We start from the raw sequence: 19,365 nt of genomic DNA on the forward strand, positions 1-19,365 counted from the left end.
GTTTGTCTTTGTGCTCGTTTTCAGGCAAACCCAAAGGAATCTCACATGAAAGGTGTGAAGAGGATTTTGCGGTATCTCAGAGGCAAGCCGAAACTAGGGTTGTGGTACCCAAAGGGAGGAGACGTTGAACTGGTGGCATATACAGATTCTGATTTTGGGGGATGCAATCAGAGTCGGAAGTCAACAACAGGAGGCTGTCAGTTTCTTGGAGGAAGATTAGTTTCCTGGCAGTGCAAGAAACAGACATCAGTTGCAATTTCAACTGTGAAGCTGAATACATGGCAGCATCCAACTGCTGCTCTCAGGTTTTGTGGATTCAGCAACAATTGCGCGACTATGGTCTGAATTTCTTACTCACTCCTATTTTAATTGATAACACTGCCGCCATCTCAGTAATTAACAATCCCGTGAAGCACAGTAAAACTAAGCATATTGACATTCGTCATCACTTCATACGGGATTGTGCTGAGAAGAAACTGATCAAGATCGAAAAGGTTGATACACTGGAAAACTTTGCTGATTTGTTTACAAAAGCGTTTGATAAATCCAGATTTCAAAACCTAATTGAGCTGAACGGGATGATCAATCCCGAGTAACCATGTCTTTGTGTGTATTTAAAAAAAAAAAAAAAAAAAAAAAAAAAAAAATTTGTCATTATTGCTTAAAATTAGTCGGTTACCTCAGTTTGATGGGCATATCCTCGGATATGTTTTGGTCCTCGTTTCGACTTAGAGAATGAGGATCGCCATTAACCGGAAGACTGAAAGTCACCGGGGCAGTTATGACGTGTGTTCTTTCAGTTGCTGAAAATTAGTCGGTCATTCTTAGTAAGAAGGACACATTCTTGTATGTGGTCGGTCCAGTTGATCCATTGGATCCTCAGGATTGCCGTTTACCTGAAGACGTTGACGTGATCGGGGCGATTGAAATCAAAAATTTTATCGGGAAATGAAATTACTTTTCAAGTCTAATACTTCGTAAGAAGTTCTTTGCTGTGTTTAACAGAAAATTGATCCAACCTTGGAAAATGATATATATACTGATTGTGTGTGCTTAACTAGTGAAGTTAGTAAGCTTAAAAGGCCTTAGATCAGTCATTGTATGTCATGGTAATTTTTATGGTGCGTAAAAGTGTATGTGATATTAACTTAAATTACTCGATTTTACGTAGAAACTCCTTAAGAGTTTTGAATGTCTTCATACATATCTTTCCGAATGATAGGCAGAAAAGCGACTACCCAGTCATACACGAGCCCGTGAGTGTTCTGATTCCCGTAATGAAAGCATTTCAAGACACTGCAGTGATCCAGATTCGGGACTTGCAGTAGTTTAGTACTCCGAAGTCTATAAGTATGTTCGTTTAAAAAAAAAAAAATGTATATTTTTTTAGTACTTATGAGACATAGTAACAATCAAGACTTCTCAATTCTGGAGTAAGAAGAGAACGGGAAGCAGACAACGAGTATATACAAGTTAATCAGACACTATGGGTCGAAGTCAATTCGGGGTGACTTGGGTATAGCCAAATACGCTTTGAGAATAGATAGAAGGCTTCATTATCTTTGAGTTGTTGCCTACTTAAAATTTTGAGCTTAACTGAACCTTAATCCGTATCACAGAAACGATGAAAACCATTTAAGTTATTTACATGCTTACAACCTGTTTCTCTATGTCATAATACAGCTAAACACGGATCCAAGTGACAGTCACATAGTTAGTATGATTCCTGTTGGGATCTTGTCTAAAACGTAGTGGTCCCTGACTAGACTGAAATTTGATCCCTTATTTCGTTAAAATTTTATAAGTTTTTCTATTTTTGTAGTTATATTAATTTATCGTTGGTTACTGGGTCTTGATCATATTTGTTTAACTCTTTTTGGAAACTTCTAATGTTAAGTGCAAGATTCTTCAAACTTAAAGGGCTGATTTTGAAATTACGGGCGAAGTTGTTGAATTCGGCGAAGTTGTGCTTAACTTCGCCTAGGCGAAGTTAAGCGTAACTTCGCCTGAACAGAATCTGCCCTATATAAGGACTTTTAAATCTGGAACAGTACCATATATTTCAAAATTCCGGCGAACATAATAATCAAAAACCAAATTATCCGGCGATCTTGTTTACTTTTCGATTTCGATCTTTGTTTCCAGTTTCTAGTGTTTATTGACGGTATGTGTGGTCAATATCGTTCCCAAACTTAGTCGTTCGTTATAGTTTTACCCGGCTCGAGAATGTGAAGTAAAAGATTTAGCCAGATTGGGATTGATAAACAGAAGTGAAGACAACATGGCTAGAATCATTGCGAAGATCGTGTGGAAAGAGTGCGTTAAAGAGAAAAAGTTTGAGCTACTGAAACCACAAAAGGGGAAACTTGTCGAAGACAAGGATAGAGGTCTGAGAGTTGATGGAAAACCTTGGATGGTCATGAAATACAAACCGATCCGGTGCCTTAAAGAAGTACCGATGAAGTTCATGCCCAAGGACGTGCTCAAAGATCTAAAATGGTGGTACGTGGATTGTGAGACAGCTGAGGCGGTAATGGAAGATGAGGATGAACAAGAAGTACTTCGGGTTTACGACCCGATGCATCTTGTTAATCTATCGCAGGCTGATCTGAAAGTGCTCAACGAGAAGAAGATCTTCTACATTCCTGCTTGGAAGGATCAAGCTAGGAAATATCAACGGGTGGTGTCGGTATGTGTTAGAGAAGGGGCGCATGCGTAGAGATGCGAGATTACAAGACTCAAGATTTGAAGATCAAGATATGAAGCTACTGCCAAGGGGGAGTCTGTTGGTACATGTGTGTCAGTAGTTCATAGTCTAGCATTTGTAATCGAGTCTGTAATGCAATTATGTTTTGATTATGTTTATATTTGTAACACGCGAAGTTGTCAACAAGTTCGCTCTGGCGAACTTGTTGAATCAGCGAAGTTATTGACAACTTCGCCTATGGCGAAGTTGTCATGTTTATATACTGTTTCAGCCGAAACAGTTAGTGTTGGTCGTTTAGGGTTTTCGTTTCAGCTGTTCACTTCGTGTGTTACGTGTCATTGTCTGTAATAGTGACCTCGGGTCACGTGTTTGTTATCAATATAACGTGTTTGGTTTATCGCTTGTGTGTTCGATCTCTACATACTCTACACTCGTATCTACCTACGCAGGGATTCCGCACCTGTGTTGTTAGCGACATCCCGTGTACGATCCGTCCAGGAACCTACAAGCAGACTTGTGTTGCTTTCCCTTTTGACATGAATCACAGTGATCATCAAGCTTAAATTCTCTTGTAGGTAAGCCAATCACATGTTCACCCTTGACCAGTTTATTCATGTTCTTTAAGTTTACATGACACAATTTCCTGTGCCATAATTTTGATTCATTTTCAGTGGCTTTGGAAACAAAACATGCACCACCTCTTGAAATGGCTTCTTTCATATTTAACTCTTATAAGTTGCCATTTCTTGGTGCCATCATCATAATCATCTCAGGTGGAATCACAAATTCAGGTTTTAAGATGAAGCAATGAGAATCATCAAAACTAACTTTGTAACCTTTATCACACATCTGTGATATGCTCAGAAGATTGTATTGAAGTCCCTAACATGAAACACATTAACAAATGACACCTTTCCATTTGTTAAGATTCCTTTTCCCACAATCTTTCCACCATTTTCATCACTCCCAAAGGCAACAGGACCTTCATATTTCTCTTTATAGTTCACAAGAGACCTCTTGTCACATGTCATGTGCCTAGAACAACCACTATCCATATACCATATATCATTCAATGGAGTGGCCTGTTCCTGCACAAAGAGAAATTTGATTAGTTAAGTGATGAAGTTCAAGCTTCATCAACTTGCAACTCATCAGTGTCATTTTCAGTGGTAGCTTGGGAAGTGAGTGTTGTAGGTTTAGGATCTGCATGAGTGATCTCCAGATTATCAGAATTGTCAGTTTCATATCCACATTCTCTTTGCTGTTTTAACAGGTGAAACTGAACTTTGAGGCTCAACTGAGTTAGTGACATTCTCTTTCAAGACATAGTCCTTTGTTTCTGAGTAGTCTCTTACATCAGCCACAGCTTCAATTTTAGTTTCTTCTTTAGGTTTCCAAGTGAAACCTTGTGGTTCATATCCATGTTTCATCAAGAACTTCTCATCACCAGTAAGTTCAGTTGATTTCATTCTCTGATAAGTATCTTTTCTTCTTGTCTTTTCACTGTTTGATGACCCTTAAGAGTCATCAGACTTAACTGATTGAATGTCTTGATTAATCTTCAATGACTGATTTTTCTTCTTTGTCATCTTCTTGTGCTTCTGTGGTGACTTACTTCTTCCTACATACTCAGTCACTTGTTTCTTTCCTTTGATTTCAGCATTCTCTTCATTACTTGTCTTCTTTCCACACAGATTTCCTTTTCCCAAATACATTTCATACTTCTTTTTGTACAGAACAAAGTCTTGACCATACATTTTTCCATCTGGTACATGAAATGGTTTGAGTTTGAATCTCTCATGGCATGAATCTGTGTGGTGACCATATTCATCACACCTTTTGCACCAAACCTTGCCTTTGAAAACTTCATGTTCTTTTGGTTTCTTGAATCTTTCACTTGGCTTAGGTGTATTTGTTGGTGCATTTTGTGACCGTCGCTATGCAATTCAGACCAGCGGAACGCCACAGGCGAAGTTAGCACAACTTCGCCTTAGGCGAAGTTAGAACAACTTCGCCAACGGCGAAGTTGTAACAACTTCTGCCTTAGGCGAAGTTATCACAACTTCGCCATAGGCGAAGTTATGAACAACTTCGCCTACTGGCCCAAGCCCAAGCCCGAGAAGATGTTTTGTCTATATATATGTGTGTCTTGTTTAGGTTTTGTATCTAGAAATCAGTGTGTGTTTGAGCAGCTTGTTTATTGAGAGAGAGTAAGAGACTAGGAGAGTCGTGTGAGACGACCCGAGGTAGAGCTCACCTCGGGTCAGTCGTGTTTTCTGTTTTTGTTACGGTATGTAACGTGATTATTTTATATATGAATCTGCAGATTTGTTTATCCCGTTCTAGTATTTGTTTGTGTATTTGATCGTGTACGTGTTTGTGTTATTCGTCTGTACACCATAAACGAGTCTAGGAGGATTCCGCACTCCTAGACCTCGTGCGGATCTCGTATCGATCGGCGACGCCCCGGGGGGACCTACAAGTGGTATCAGAGCAAACATGGCTGAGTCTGAAGCTGAAGAATGTGAGAAGGTTGAAGAAATTGAGAAAACAAATGAAGAAGAAACCGCTTTCATGGCAAATGACAAAGATAATCGCTCCGAGGTAAGTCCTACAACTATTTGTACTAGTTGTGAGAATTTGTCTGAGCAACTTAAAACAATAACTGATCAGTATGTCCATTTAGATGCTGACTTTAAAACTATCAAAGAAGATCACCATTTTACAAAAGCAAGAGAAACAAGTTATAAAATTAAAATAAAAGCATGTGAAAAAGACATTCAAAGCTTAAAGCTTAAACTTGCTGAGAAAATTAAAATAATTGATCTTAGTTATGAAGTTTTGGAAGAAAAAACTAAAGTGATTGCTGATCGGGATAAACAGATTGCTGACCACCAGGTAAAGGTGGTGGAACTGAACCGCAAACTTGAGCAGTTCAGGAATTCCTCGGCCATCCTTGATCACCTCGTGAGTGATCCAGGTACCTCTGCAAAGAGGGGAGGAATCGGATATCACGAAGTTCCACCACCCTTTAACCACAATTATACTTATAATCCAAGTGTTCAGAAATCTGTTGATTTCGAAGTTCCTCAGACAACTACTATCAAAATTACTAGTGTCGAACCAAGTGTTAGCTGTGGCGAAACAAGTTCGCCTGTTTCTAGTGTGAATATTTCTGTATCAAGTCCAGTCTCATCAGATTCGGATATGTTGTCCGAATCTGGTCAGACAAAAGAGAAGGTAGGTTTACCCACCAATGGAGATAAAAATGAAGTTTCTAAAAAGAGTTCTCCACTCAATCCGTACGTCCCACCTTATGTGAGACGAACGGCTGGTAACACTGCCTCTACATCCAAACCAACATTTGACAAGAAAATGGAGAGTAGATGTTGCTTTAGATGTAACAAGTTAGGACATCTAGTTGCAGATTGTCCTTTGAAACCGAGATTTAGAGATGTGAAGCCAAATAAAAATGAGAATAAGCGTCATTTTGTTCCTGCTAAAAATGAAAACTTTAAAAAATGCCAAAATGTAACGAATTCAAATTTTCATAAAAACCAACCTCATTTTTACAACCAAACCACAAGAAATAACACTTTCTATTCTCAAAGGTTTGGAAGGCATTACACTCAATCTGCAGGGAGATTCCCTAACAGGACGTACAGAAATTATCCTGATGCTAACTTGAGAAAGCCAGGATACGGGATGTATCGATCCAAGACCAATTGGTCTTGGGTCCCAAGATTCTAACTCTTTGTTTTATGGTGCAGGAACAGTTGAACAGGGCTGCAAACAATCTTTGGATTGTAGATAGCGGCTGTTCCAGGCACATGACAGGCAACAAACACTTGTTGCAAGACTTAAAACCTGTTCAGGGAGCTAGAGTTAGTTTTGCTGATGAAAGCGGAGGAAGAATAACTGGGAGAGGAACTGTGTCGAATGGGAGAATGACACTTGAAAATGTAAACTTTGTGGAGGAATTAAAGCACAATCTGCTGAGTGTGTCGCAGATCTGTGATAAAGAATACACTGTCCATTTCACTAAGAATGAAGCGATTGTATTGAAGCCTGGTTTTCATATACCAGAAGAATGGATAGTAATGAAAGCTCCACGTGAAACGAATACATACGTGATGGATATGAGGTCTACTGAAATGGCCACCGGAGAATCATGCTTAATGACAAAGGCAAGCGAATCTGAATCAGAATTATGGCACAAGAGAATGGGACATATTCATCTTCGTAAGATGAACTACATTGTCAAAAATGGGCTTGTGATGGGCGTTCCCTTAAAGAGTTTTAACTTTGAAGATAAATGCATAGCGTGCAAGAAGGGAAAACAACACAAGAAAAGCCATCTCACCAAGACGATCAACTCAATTGCTGGTACTCTAGAACTACTTCATATGGATCTCTTCGGTCCGGTGAATGTACAAAGTCTAGGCGGTACTTCTTACTGCTTGGTGATAACTGATGATTACTCGCGATACTCGTGGGTATATTTTCTGAAAACGAAAGACGAGACGACTCAGATGGTAAAGAATCTCATTACAAAAGTCGAGAATGTCATGAGTAAATCAGTTAAATTCATCAGAAGCGACAATGGGACAGAGTTCAAGAACTTTGAGATGGAAATCTTTTGTCTACAGAAGGGTATTGAGCATCAATACAGCGCTCCGTATACGCCACAACAGAACGGAGTAGCTGAAAGGAAGAACCGAACGTTGATTGAAGGAGCCAGAACTATGCTGGCAGACTCAAAGCTTCCTGTGATGTTCTGGGCTGAAGCAGTGGCTACAGCCTGCTATGTTCTGAATCGGGTGTTAACTGTTAAGAGACTTGGAAAAACTTGTTACGAGCTTATGCACGGTAGGAAGCCCAACTTGTGCGGTCTTGAACCATTTGGTTCTCCTTGTTCGATTTTGAAGACTAACTCGAAATTTGGTGAAGTAGCCGATGAGGGAATCCTAGTCGGTTATGTTGTTGGGACTCCCAACAGACGGGTCTTCAATACGACAACTTGCAAGGTGGAGGTGGTTTGTAACACCGACATTACTAGTTATCAACCGCCAAAACCAAGCAATGGACCTGCTGAGCTTTTTGACTATGTTAAACTGTTTAAGTCGTTTAACGTACCTAATTTGGAAATTGCTGAAGAAGACGAAAGAGTTGTGACGAAGATGATATTTGATGAGGAAGAGGAGCTAGTGCAACATCAGATGACAGAAAAATCTCAGCCTTCCACATCAAACTCTATCGATACCCCTGCATCCTCAGCTGGAGATGAGTTTATTAATCCTTTTCACTCTCAGCCTGAAACAACCATTGATGAGATCTCTTCAAACTTGGAAGACAATTTGCATGTCAGTGCTGTTCCGACCACTAGAATTCACAAAGATCACCCACTGGAAAATGTTATAGGTGATGTGTCCTCTAGTGTACAAACCAGAAGTAGCTTGAATGAGCACACCTGTGTTTATACAAGCATTAAAGATACAGGTATTATGAATGAATGTTTGTACTCTTGCTTCATAAGCCAAATTGAACCGAAGAATTATCAAATGGCTTTGAAGGACAGTTCGTGGGTCGAAGCTATGCAAGAAGAGTTGGCTCAGTTCGAGAAAATGGAAGTTTGGACTTTGGTCGAAAAACCAAAGAATGTGCATGCTATAGGCACGAAATGGGTGTTCAAGTGCAAGAGAGATGAAAAGGGGATTATTGTGAGAAATAAGGCGAGGCTGGTTGTTAAAGGTTTTAATCAGCAAGAGGGTATTGACTACAATGAGGTTTTCGCTCCTGTTGCCCGGTTAGAAGCGATTCGATTGTTTTTGGCGTTTGCTGCTTTCAAAAAGATGAAGGTGTTTCAGTTGGATGTAAAGAGTGCGTTTCTTAACGGGAAAGTTGACGAGGTTGTGTATGTTGAGCAACCACCGGGTTTTCCTGACCCAGACTTTCCTGATCATGTATACAGGTTGAGCAAGGCGTTATATGGTTTACATCAGGCACCTCGTGCCTGGTATTCAACGTTATCGGACTACTTGCTGGAAAATGGTTTTGAAAGGGGTTTGATCGACAGTACGCTGTTTGTGAAGAGAGAAGGATGTGACTTCTTACTGGTTCAAGTCTACGTGGATGACATCATTTTTGCTGCATCAAGAGTATCCATGTGTCAAGATTTTGAGGCTGTCATGAAGAAACGATTCGAGATGAGTGCTATGGGTGAACTAACTTTCTTTCTAGGATTGCAGGTTGATCAGAAGAAAGATGGGATGTTCATTCATCAAACCAAGTATGTTCATGATGTGCTGAAAAGATTCAAGATGGAGGACAGTTCTCCATATGACACTCCAATCTGCATCAATCACAAATTGGGAGCTGAATCAGATGGTGACACAGATGTGGACCCTACTCTGTATCGGGCGATAATAGGTTCTTTAATGTATTTAACTGCTTCTAGGCCTGATATAATGTTTTCTGTTTGTCTTTGTGCTCGCTTTCAGGCAAACCCAAAGGAATCTCACATGAAAGGTGTGAAGAGGATTTTGCGGTATCTCAAGGGCAAGCCGAAACTAGGATTGTGGTACCCAAAGGGAGGAGACGTTGAACTGGTGGCATATACTGATTCTGATTATGGAGGTTGTAATCAGAGTCGGAAGTCAACAACAGGAGGCTGTCAGTTTCTTGGAGGAAGATTAGTTTCCTGGCAGTGCAAGAAACAGACATCAGTTGCAATTTCAACTTGCGAAGCTGAATACATGGCAGCATCCAACTGCTGCTCTCAGGTTTTATGGATTCAGCAACAATTGCGCGACTATGGTCTGAATTTCTTACTCACTCCTATTTTAATTGATAACACTGCCGCCATCTCAGTAATTAACAATCCCGTGAAGCACAGTAAAACTAAGCATATTGACATTCGTCATCACTTCATACGGGATTGTGCTGAGAAGAAACTGATCAAGATCGAAAAAGTTGATACACTTGAAAATTTTGCTGACTTGTTTACAAAAGCGTTTGATAAATCCAGATTTCAAAACCTAATTGAGCTAAATGGGATGATCAATCCCGAGTAACCATGTCTTTGTTTTTGATTAAAAAAAAAAAAAAAAAAAAAAAAAAAAAATGTGTGTCTTTATTGCTTAAAATTAGTCGGTTACCTCAGTTTGATGGACATCTCCTCGGATATGTTTTGGTCCTTGTTTTCGACTTAGGAAATGAGGATAGCCATTAACCGGAAGACTGAAAGTAACTGGGGCAGTGTTGACATGTTTTTCTTTCAGTTGCTGAAAATTAGTCGGTCATTCTTAGTAAGAAGGACACATACTTGTATGTGGTCGGTCCAGCTGATCCAATGGATCTTCAGGATAGCCGTTTACCTGATGACTTTGACATGATTGGGGCGATTGAATTCAAAATTTTTTTAGGGAAATGAAATTACTTTTCAAGTCTATTACTTCGTAAGAAGTTCTTTGCTGTGTTTAAAAGAAAATTGATCCAACCTTGGAAAATGATATATATACTGACTATGTGTGCCTAACTAGTGAAGTTAATAAGCTTAAAAGGCTTTAGAACAGTCATTGTATGTCATGGTAATTTTAATGGTGCGTAAAAGTAGATGTGATACTAACTTAAATTTACTCGAATTTATGTGGAAACCTCTTAAGAGTTTTGTATGTCTTCATACATATCTTTTCGAAGGATAGGCAGAAAAGCAACTACCCAGTCATACACGAGCCCGTGAGTGTTCTGATTCCCGTGAAGAAAGCATTTAAAGACACTGCAGTGATCCAGATTCGGGACTTGCAGTAGTTTAGTACTCCGATGAAAATTCTTAGGTTTGATTAAAAAAAAAAAAAAAAAAAAAAAAAAAAAAAAAAAAAAACATGTATAATTTTTGTACTTATGAGAAATAGTGACAATAAACACGAGAACCGAAACTTCTCAAGATTTCTCAAGTTTGGAGTAAGAAGAAAACGGGAAGCAGACAACGAGTATCTACAAGTTAATCAGACACTATGGGTCGAAGTCAATTCGGGGTGACTTGGGTATAGCCAAATACGCTTTGAGAATAGATAGAAGGCATCATTACCTCTGAGTTGTTGCCAACTTAAATTTTTGAGCTTAACTGAACCTTAATCCGTATCACAGAAACAATGAAAACCATTTAAGTTATTACATGCTTACAACCTGTTTCTCTATGTCATAATACAGCCAAACACGGATCCAAGTGACAGTCACATAGTTAGTATGATTCCTGTTCGGATCTTTTCTAAAACGTAGTGGTCCCTGACTAGACTGAAATTTGATCCCTTATTTCGTTAAAATTTTATAAGTATTTTCTGTTTTTGTAGTTATATTTTTATTGTTGGTTACTGGGTCTTGATCATTTTTGTTTAACTCTTTTTGGTAACTTATAAGGATATATTCAAGATTTTTTCAAACTGAAAGGGCTGTTTTTGTAAATATCGGGCGAAGTTGTTGAATCGGCGAAGTTGTACTTAACTTCGCTTAGGCGAAGTTAAGAATAACTTCGCCTGAACCAACTCAGCCCTATAAAAGGGGTTTTCAACAGTGAAATTTTTTTTTATTAACTTTTTTCCGGCGAACTTATCCTTAATTCCGGTTAACCTTTTTTATATACACTTTCGATTTCGATCTTTTGTTCCTTGTTTCTACTATACTGAGTGGTATGTGTTGTCGATTTCATTCTTTCATTCACTTTATACTTTTACCCGGTTAGAGACCTCGGGTCGTCTAACCCTCGAAACCAAGTTTTTTCGACCTCTCGTTACGTGTTCATGGACGATCTTTTCATCCATACACCTTTGAAATATGTTGTTCTTCATGTTTCTATCGTTTAATCGGTCCGAAAACATCGGATTTCGACCTCAGAATCCGAACAGTCGCCGATTCTGTTTCAGGCGAAGTTATGGTTTTGGCGAAGTTAATCTCAACTTCGCCAGACGCTTAAGTTCGCCTAGGGCGAAGTTATCCACAACTTCGCCTGGGCGAAGTTAACCACAACTTCGCCGTGGCGAAGTTATCATCAACTTCGCCTTGGCAAAGTTATCCACAACTTCGCCCTGGCGAACTTAACTGTAACTTCGCCGTGGCGAAGTTATCCTTATCTTCGCCTATATCCTTTTCTTTTAACTGTTTTTTTTTAGACGAATTTACTGATGATGCGAAGTTGTCCCCAACTTCGCCTCAACTTTAATTTCGCCTGTGTATCTTACATCACAACTTCGCACTTGCTACACTGCGAACTTGTGAGTTACGTAAAACGTCTCTAACTTGATTTGTTTTGTGCAGATATGGCTGCTGTTGGAGGTGCTGGAGGTGATGATGGTGACGAGCAACGACAATTCTTCCCAGCTCATAACCAATACATCACTTTGGATCCAGACGCACGAGGCGTTGAAGACTATAGGGAGATTATCACATTTCTCCAACGATCACGAGTTTTTCACGCGATCACTAATACACTACCTATATCTCTGCCCAACATTCAAGATTTCTGGCAGACGGTGTATTATGATTGCAGACCGGAGCCTCCAGTGATGCGAGCAACTGTCAATGGTCATGCCATACAGTTTTCCTCGGAAGACATACGGTTGGCTCTGCAGTTCGGTGTAGAAACGAGAGACGACCCAACGAAATTCGTAGCTCCTTTCCGTGACGGAGCATACTTGAGAATGGGTTATTCGGGTCCGCTGGGGGACTCGCAGAGGAGGAAAGGCTTTCTGCTGGACCAATGGCGCTTTCTGATGCACGTGTTAATTGTGTGCATGTCCGGCAGGAAAGCAGGAACAGACGGGATGGGTGCGACGATGCAATCTGCCATGACGGCCCTGACTTACAATCGTCGTTACTCTTTTAGTCAGATGATTTTCTATGAGATTGATCGTCAGAGACGGGCGACGGCGCGAGAACGATTTATCATGTATCCGCGATTTCTTCAAATGATTATCAATCATGTCGCTCCGTCTGTACCGCAAAGACGCCCTATCAGATACGTTGAGTGCGTAACAAAACGTATCTTTGCTCAGTGCAGAACGTCGAGCACTCGAAGCAACCCTGAGCGGCGTCCCAGGCATACTCCACTTTTCGGGTATCTCATTAACCCGGAGTATGTTCCTGCAGGAGGGGACGAGTTCAGGGATCCGCAACCACATCAGGCGGCAGCACCTCATGCTGTATCAGCTGCGCCTGTTGTATCTTCTGCTGCTGTGCCAGCTACTATATCTCAGGCTGTGTCCACTGCTGAAAACGTTGATCTAGATGCTGCTTTTAGTGGACATGGTTTGTTTGATATGGATGTCTCGGGTCCTCAGTTTATGGATGTTACCAGAGCAGCTACTTCGGTAGCTGACTCTGATCTAGACGAGACGTTTGCTGAGGCAAGAAGACTTATGGTGTCTCGTGAACGGACTACGGGAAAGAGGCCGAGAACGGTGGGGGAGGATGAGGATGAAGTGGATGAAGAGGAGGCAGTACAGATTGTGCTAAGACGCTCAAGAAGAGAACAGAGAGGGATAGGTTCGGGAGCTGGAGAATCTTCAAGACTAGTACGTTTTGCTCCACCTGCCTTATCTGGTATGTCTCTTATTCCTACAACTGCACAGGTTTCAGCGATCGAGACGTCGGCACCAACAATTGTGTCCCTACCACCTCAACCGCTTAATCCACCGGTGGTAGTTGCACGGTTTGTGGAGTCGACAATCACCTCTACTGCAGGGTTACCAAGTGTACCACCTGCGGTCACTTCTGCTGATGTTCCACCAACTCCATTGCCTACTTCAGATACCGAGAGGATTCTTTCGCTAGAGCGGATTGTTGCTGAACAGTCAAAGACTATTGACCGCCTAGTGGAATCCAATCAACTACAAGCTGCCCTCCTGGTAGAACATGGACGAATAATAGATGCCTTCAAGGATTACTTGGCATCTCAGGGGGAGAAGACGTGTAGGGGCGATGAGTTGAGAACGAAAAGACGAGAAGATCATGACGATGATCCCAATGCACCTTCAGGTGCAGGTGATGAGCTGCCAAGAACCTCTCAGGCTCTTGGAGCTTCCACAACTGAGGGGGAGTCTACAAATGCAGATGATGATGATGTTGGAGTTATGGGTGATGATGCTGATGTTGAGGACGTTATCGATGCTTTAAAGGAGTTGGATGATGAGGAAGACGATGAGTTTATGGATGATGACGACGTGTTGCCCGTGGATGAGATTGAGAGGATTGGGGAAAAGATTAATGTGGAAAATGTGTTAGAGGAAGGTGAGATAATGGATGATGATGTTGAGCATGACATTCCCGAAGTGGAAAAGTCGGGTGTTGGTGATGAAACGGTGTTGGATGAGACGGTGTGGGAAGAGCAGCCTAGATGGAAGGAAGAATATGCTCATTGGTTTGTCAAGACCAAGAAGCCTGCTGTTCCAACCATGTTCAGAAAGAGCTACAACATTAAAGGGTATGCAGAGGCGAAAAAGGGGATTATTTGTTGGATCTATGATGAACAGCTCAAGTTGTTTGTGGTGAAGCGTTATGATGGCGTTCAATATTTCAAGAGAATGTTGAGATCGTTCAACACATTGCCTGAATGCGAAGTAAAAGATTTGGCCAGGTTGGGCCTGATAAACCGAAACAACGACAATATGGCTAGAATGATTGAGAAGATAATGTGGAAAGAAGGAGTAAAAGAAAAGAAGTTTGAGTTGCTAAAGCCACAAAAGGGAAAATTAGTGAAGGATACAGAGAGAGGTATGAGAGCAGATGGTAAACCGTGGATGGTGATGAAGTACAAACCAGTCCGATGTATCAAGGAGGTACCCATGAAAGCTATGCCTCGAGATGTGCTGAAAGATTTGAAATGGTGGTTTGTGGACTGTGAGACTGCAGAGGCAGTAATGGAGGACGAGGATGAACAAGAACTGCTTCGGGTTTACGACCCGATGCATCTTGTTAACCTGTCGCAAGCTGATCTGGAAGTACTCAACAACAAGAAGATCTTCTACATTCCTGCTTGGAAGGATCAAGCTAGGAGATATCAAAGTGTAGTGACAGTATGTGTGAAAGGAGGGGCGCACGCTTAGAGATGCAGATTACAAGACTCGAGTTTTGAAGAATCAAGATATGAAGCTACTGCCAAGGGGGAGTCTGTTGGTACATGTTTGTCAGTAGTTCATAGTCTTGTAATTGTAATCGAGTCTGTATTGTAATTGTGTATTTGATTATGTTTTTGTTTGTGTAACTAGCGAAGTTGTCAACAAGTTCGCTCAGGCGAACTTGTTGAATATGCGAAGTTACAGACAACTTCGCCTGTGGCGAAGTTGTCGTGTATATATTGATTATTACAGCCGAATCGTCGGGTGAAGGAGTTTAGGGTTTCAGTCAAGTGTTCGAGTTTAAGCAGACGTGTTTGCTAGTTCCAGTGTCTGTAATAGTGACTACGAGTCACGTGTTCGGTTAATAATATTACGTGTTTGATTCATTGCTTGTGTTATTCTATATCTACACTCGTAACCTACTTACGCAGGGATTCCGCACCTGCGTTGTTAGAGAACATCCCGTGTACGATCCGTCCAGGAACCTACAGTATTGACTCCTAGAGTCTTCTGATTTTTCAAACCATCAAAGTCAATTGAAAAAGGAACAAATTCCTCAATCTCTATGTCTTGTCTTTCAACATTGCTTTTGACAAAGACAATCTTCTTCATAATCATATGTTCCTCATCACTGCTTTCTCTAACCCTTGACTGTCTTTTCTCATATTCTTCCATTGTCTCCACTTCTCCAACATCCAACACTTCATAACTAGAAAAGATTGGATAAACTGGGATAAAGTTTTCTGTATCAGTCCTTTCATTCACCTTCTTCTTCTTGTCGTTCTCCTTTATCCTATTCAACACAGTCTTTCTTGGTGGTCTGACTGCATTGTAGTTCTCCTTTCATAGATGTCAAAAGAGACATGTTCCCTTTTAGTGTTATCATTTTGCTTCTTTGATTTTGGTGGGACTGGTGGATACTTTGGAAGCTTGTCAACAGATTCGGGTTTTTATACTTTCTTCCTTTTTCAGCAGCTTGAATTTCCTTTTCAGTAATTTGATCACTCAAATCACTCAGATCATCTTGATCCAACTCATCTGAATCAAAGTCATCCTCAGAGACTTGAACTCCAATTGACTTTTCCATTTTCACTTCTTTCTTAATCACAAACTCTCCATCTTCATTCACTTCTACCTTTCTGTATAAATCAACAAATTCTTCCCTGTCTTGAAAGAGACATCTTTGAATTGTTGTAAGTATGCATCTCTTTTCTCTTTGTCAACTTTAGGCATGAAGTTGTTGTTGAATGGAGGTGGAACTGTTTTGTATTTGTCTTGTTCTTTCACTTGATTCAGTATTCCACATATGTTGCCAGTTGAGACCAAATTCTTAAGAAATTCAGTTTCAATTAGTCTTGTGTTTTGCACCTTTTCTTCAACCAACATCTTCTTTAAGCCATCAATCTCAGTGATGTATCTAGTTTGAGTTCTGTAGATGATCATGCAATCATCTTCAAGGCTCTTAATCTTTTCATCACTAATCATTTCATTTGCCTCATACTCATTTATGATACTTTGCTTTCTAAAACACTCACCTTCCAGCTTACCCACTTTTGTTTTCAATTCACTGACAAGTTCATTTAAATCAACTGTAGGAGCAGAGTGTACCTTAGATGAAGATGCAGAGTCTATGGCCATGAATGCCACATTAGCTCTTCTGATATCATCTGATATATCTTCCTCATGGTTACTCCAGTCAAAGCTTCCTTCATGTTGTGTAGTCACTGCCACATTGCCTTGATTTCTTGGTTGATTTTGGTTTGCTGGAATGTTGTTAGTTGCAGGGTTTTGAACAGCTTGATTCTTAGTGTTATTCATTGGGTACACTTGATTCTGATGCATACCCTGCTGGTTGTTCATCTGAGGCTGATAGTGGTTGTTAAAATTGGGATTGAAGTTGTTGTTTGGATGGAAGTTGTTGTTGTTGGGATTGAAGCCTTGGTTATTGTTGAAGTTCTGCTGGTTGTTGTTTCTTTGCACATTCTGATGGTATTGTTGTTGGTTTCTTGGCTGTTGGAACTGATTGACTTGAAAGTTCCTTGGCATATTGCACTCTCTTGCAAAGTGTCCAGGCTGTTGACAGTTGTAACAGATAGCCTTGGACTTGTCAAATCCTATTCTCTCATTTGGACCAGAAACTAGTGATCTACCAGTTCTATTGTACAGTCTCTTGCTTCTCAAACCCAACATGGCAGCTTGCCATTTCAAATCCATGTCTTCTAAGTCATCTGCATCAATTTGTTCTAAATCATCTTGAACCACACTTGTGTGAATCATGTTCTTTGCAACAAATGCATTGTAAGACTCAGTGAACATAGACAGCAATGCTTGTGTTTCATTATTTTGAACATGTCCTGTTACAGGGTTGGTAACATTTCCATTGGACATAGAGGCAGAGTCAGAATCATCAATTAGTTGCACATTGAACCTCTGCTGATTTCCTTGAGTACTTGTACTACCCCCAATGAAAGACTTTGGAGTCACAACATTATGTTCAGCAGGTTCTTCTATGATGGGAATTTGTTGTTGGTTCTTTGTTGACAGGTTTCCCATAGGTGCAATTAATGCATTTGAAATATTGAAGCTTGGTCTATCTTCCTTGATCATTTCATTTTCAATCATTTCAAGTTCAGCAGCTTGAAAAAACATACCACATCATCCAATTTCAATTCATTGAAATTCTGCTTTTGAAGGATGAATTTGCAAGCAGTATACCATTCTTTTGGCATTGAGTTGAGCAACTTTGTATTCAAATCAAAGTCAGACATTACATAATCAGTTGTTCTCAACTCATTGAGAATACTTAGAAATCGTTCTAGTATTGATTTCAACCTCTCTCCATCTCTATACTTGAACTTTTCCAACTGTTGCTTCAATCTTTGCTTCTTTATGTTCTTCAGTTCAGTATTCCCTTCATACATTTCAAGGATGGCATCATACATTTGTTTGGCTGTTGTGTGATGAGCCACCTTGGTCAGAATCTCCCAAGACAAACCTAGCTTAATCATAACTAAGGCTTTGTCATCCACCTTCCTTATTTTTTCTCTTACAGCAGCAGTTGCAGTAGCATTTGCACCTTCTTCAACAGCAGTTTGTGGACCATTCTTGATGGAGTTCCACATGTCAATGTCATTGTAGCATACGGCTGCTTCAAAGAGTACCTTTCATTTGATAAAGTTTTCCTGTCCATACAACCTAGGTATCTTGTTAGTAGACACCTCTTGTTCCTCATATCCAGACATTTTGAGAAATCAAAAATCAGTTTCTTTGATAAAAAGTTTTCAAAATAATCAGATCTGAAACCGAATGCTCAGATCTGATGTGTCTGATGTGATTAGAACAAGATTTAAATATAAAGATTAAAACTTTAATTGAAACAAGGAAGAGAAAACACCGAAAATTGTAGATCTAGAAGAAAAACGAAAAACAGAGCTGCTGACGTCACAAATCAATCGAACAGTGGTCTGCTTACGTCATTCTTCTTCAAATCTTCAATCAGCAACAATCTTTCTAAAAATAGCAGTAACAAGCTCTGATACCACTTGTCAGGTCCCGATTCTGATGGTCGATTCGGCTCGGATCTTAATCAATCATGTCATAACTCACACAAAATTAATCGTGTTGACAAGAGAGTTAATGACGGGTTACTATATTTAGAAAGATGACCGTTTGTTAAAGGCGGAATCAATAACAAACATACGGTTGCAATGAATATTCAAAGATAGAAGACAGACACAGGATTCACTCAAAAGATTTCCATTTTTATAATGTAATCATACAAAAGGAGTAATTGATTTAGGGTTTATAAGGAATCCTAGGACAGCCGTCACACACAAAATATTCTCAATTAATGTGTCGTGTCCCGTGTCTTTCGTATGCGTGTCTTTGGCGGCGTGCCCTAAATATTCTAGTTATAGGCCTGCCAACCTAGGACAGCTGTCATTCCTTCTAGAAACCCAATCCAATAATACATATTCAAATTACATATTCAAAAATAAAGCTAAGTGTAAAACAAGTCTTCCGGGTAGGCTTTTCATTAATCTTCAGTCTCCGAGTACGCAGTGTATTCGGCCTTCCTTCAGACTTGGTAAACATATAAGTGTACTCGGGATCAGTTTCTGGGTAGACTTTACTTAAAGAATATTTTACCAAGTAAAATATTCACCGAGTAGACTTCAATCTTCTTGGACTTATCAAACTTTGCTCGACAAATCCTTACGAGCAACCTTGTTCTTCTATGGTCCTGTTCGGCTCATTGTCAGTTGAACAACTTATTGATAAGGCGTACTAGGGAGTACATGCCTTACTTGAGCAGAACCTTACTCGAAATAACCTAGAGATATTCTATTAACTCATCAAGTATACTCGGACCATAATTATTAAAGAATACCTTGCCCGGTCTTCCAATTACTTGGCTTCTTGGACTTGGTTGACCAAACCTTACTCGGAAGAGTAAAATACTTGGTCTTGAAGAACAACTCTGCTTGACAAAGTGAACCTTGCTCGGAGATGCCAAATCAGTGGTCCTTACTCGGGAATTCACTAAAT

General features: G+C 40.1%; 1 protein-coding gene across 1 annotated transcript; it reads right to left on the reverse strand.

The window, feature by feature from the left end:
* Positions 1-3,532: 3,532 nt before the first annotated feature.
* LOC143623823 (uncharacterized) lies at positions 3,533-17,143 on the reverse strand. Its single transcript, XM_077094645.1, has 2 exons — positions 16,426-17,143; positions 3,533-3,795 (listed from the first exon to the last, which is right to left on the reverse strand). The coding sequence occupies exons 1-2, from the start codon at positions 17,131-17,133 to the stop codon at positions 3,568-3,570; spliced, it is 936 nt and encodes a 311-aa protein (XP_076950760.1). The 5' UTR covers positions 17,134-17,143; the 3' UTR covers positions 3,533-3,567.
* Between the last annotated feature and the right edge of the window lie 2,222 nt (positions 17,144-19,365).

Source organism: Bidens hawaiensis, unplaced genomic scaffold (genome assembly GCF_021521415.1).
Source record: "Bidens hawaiensis isolate Kalapana, Puna unplaced genomic scaffold, B.hawaiensis_p1.1 tig00003544_1, whole genome shotgun sequence".
NCBI classification, from domain to species: Eukaryota; Viridiplantae; Streptophyta; class Magnoliopsida; order Asterales; family Asteraceae; genus Bidens; species Bidens hawaiensis.

What these genes read in the sequence shown, in the direction of transcription:
- LOC143623823 (XM_077094645.1), bottom strand. Translation starts at nt 17,133, where the DNA reads ATGTTCACTGAGTCTTACAATGCATTTGTTGCAAAGAACATGATTCAC. An exon ending in ACTCTGCATCTTCATCTAAG is followed by an intron (nt 3,796 to 16,425) that starts GTACACTCTGCT and finishes CTCTTTGTGCAG; the next exon opens with GAACAGGCCACTCCATTGAA.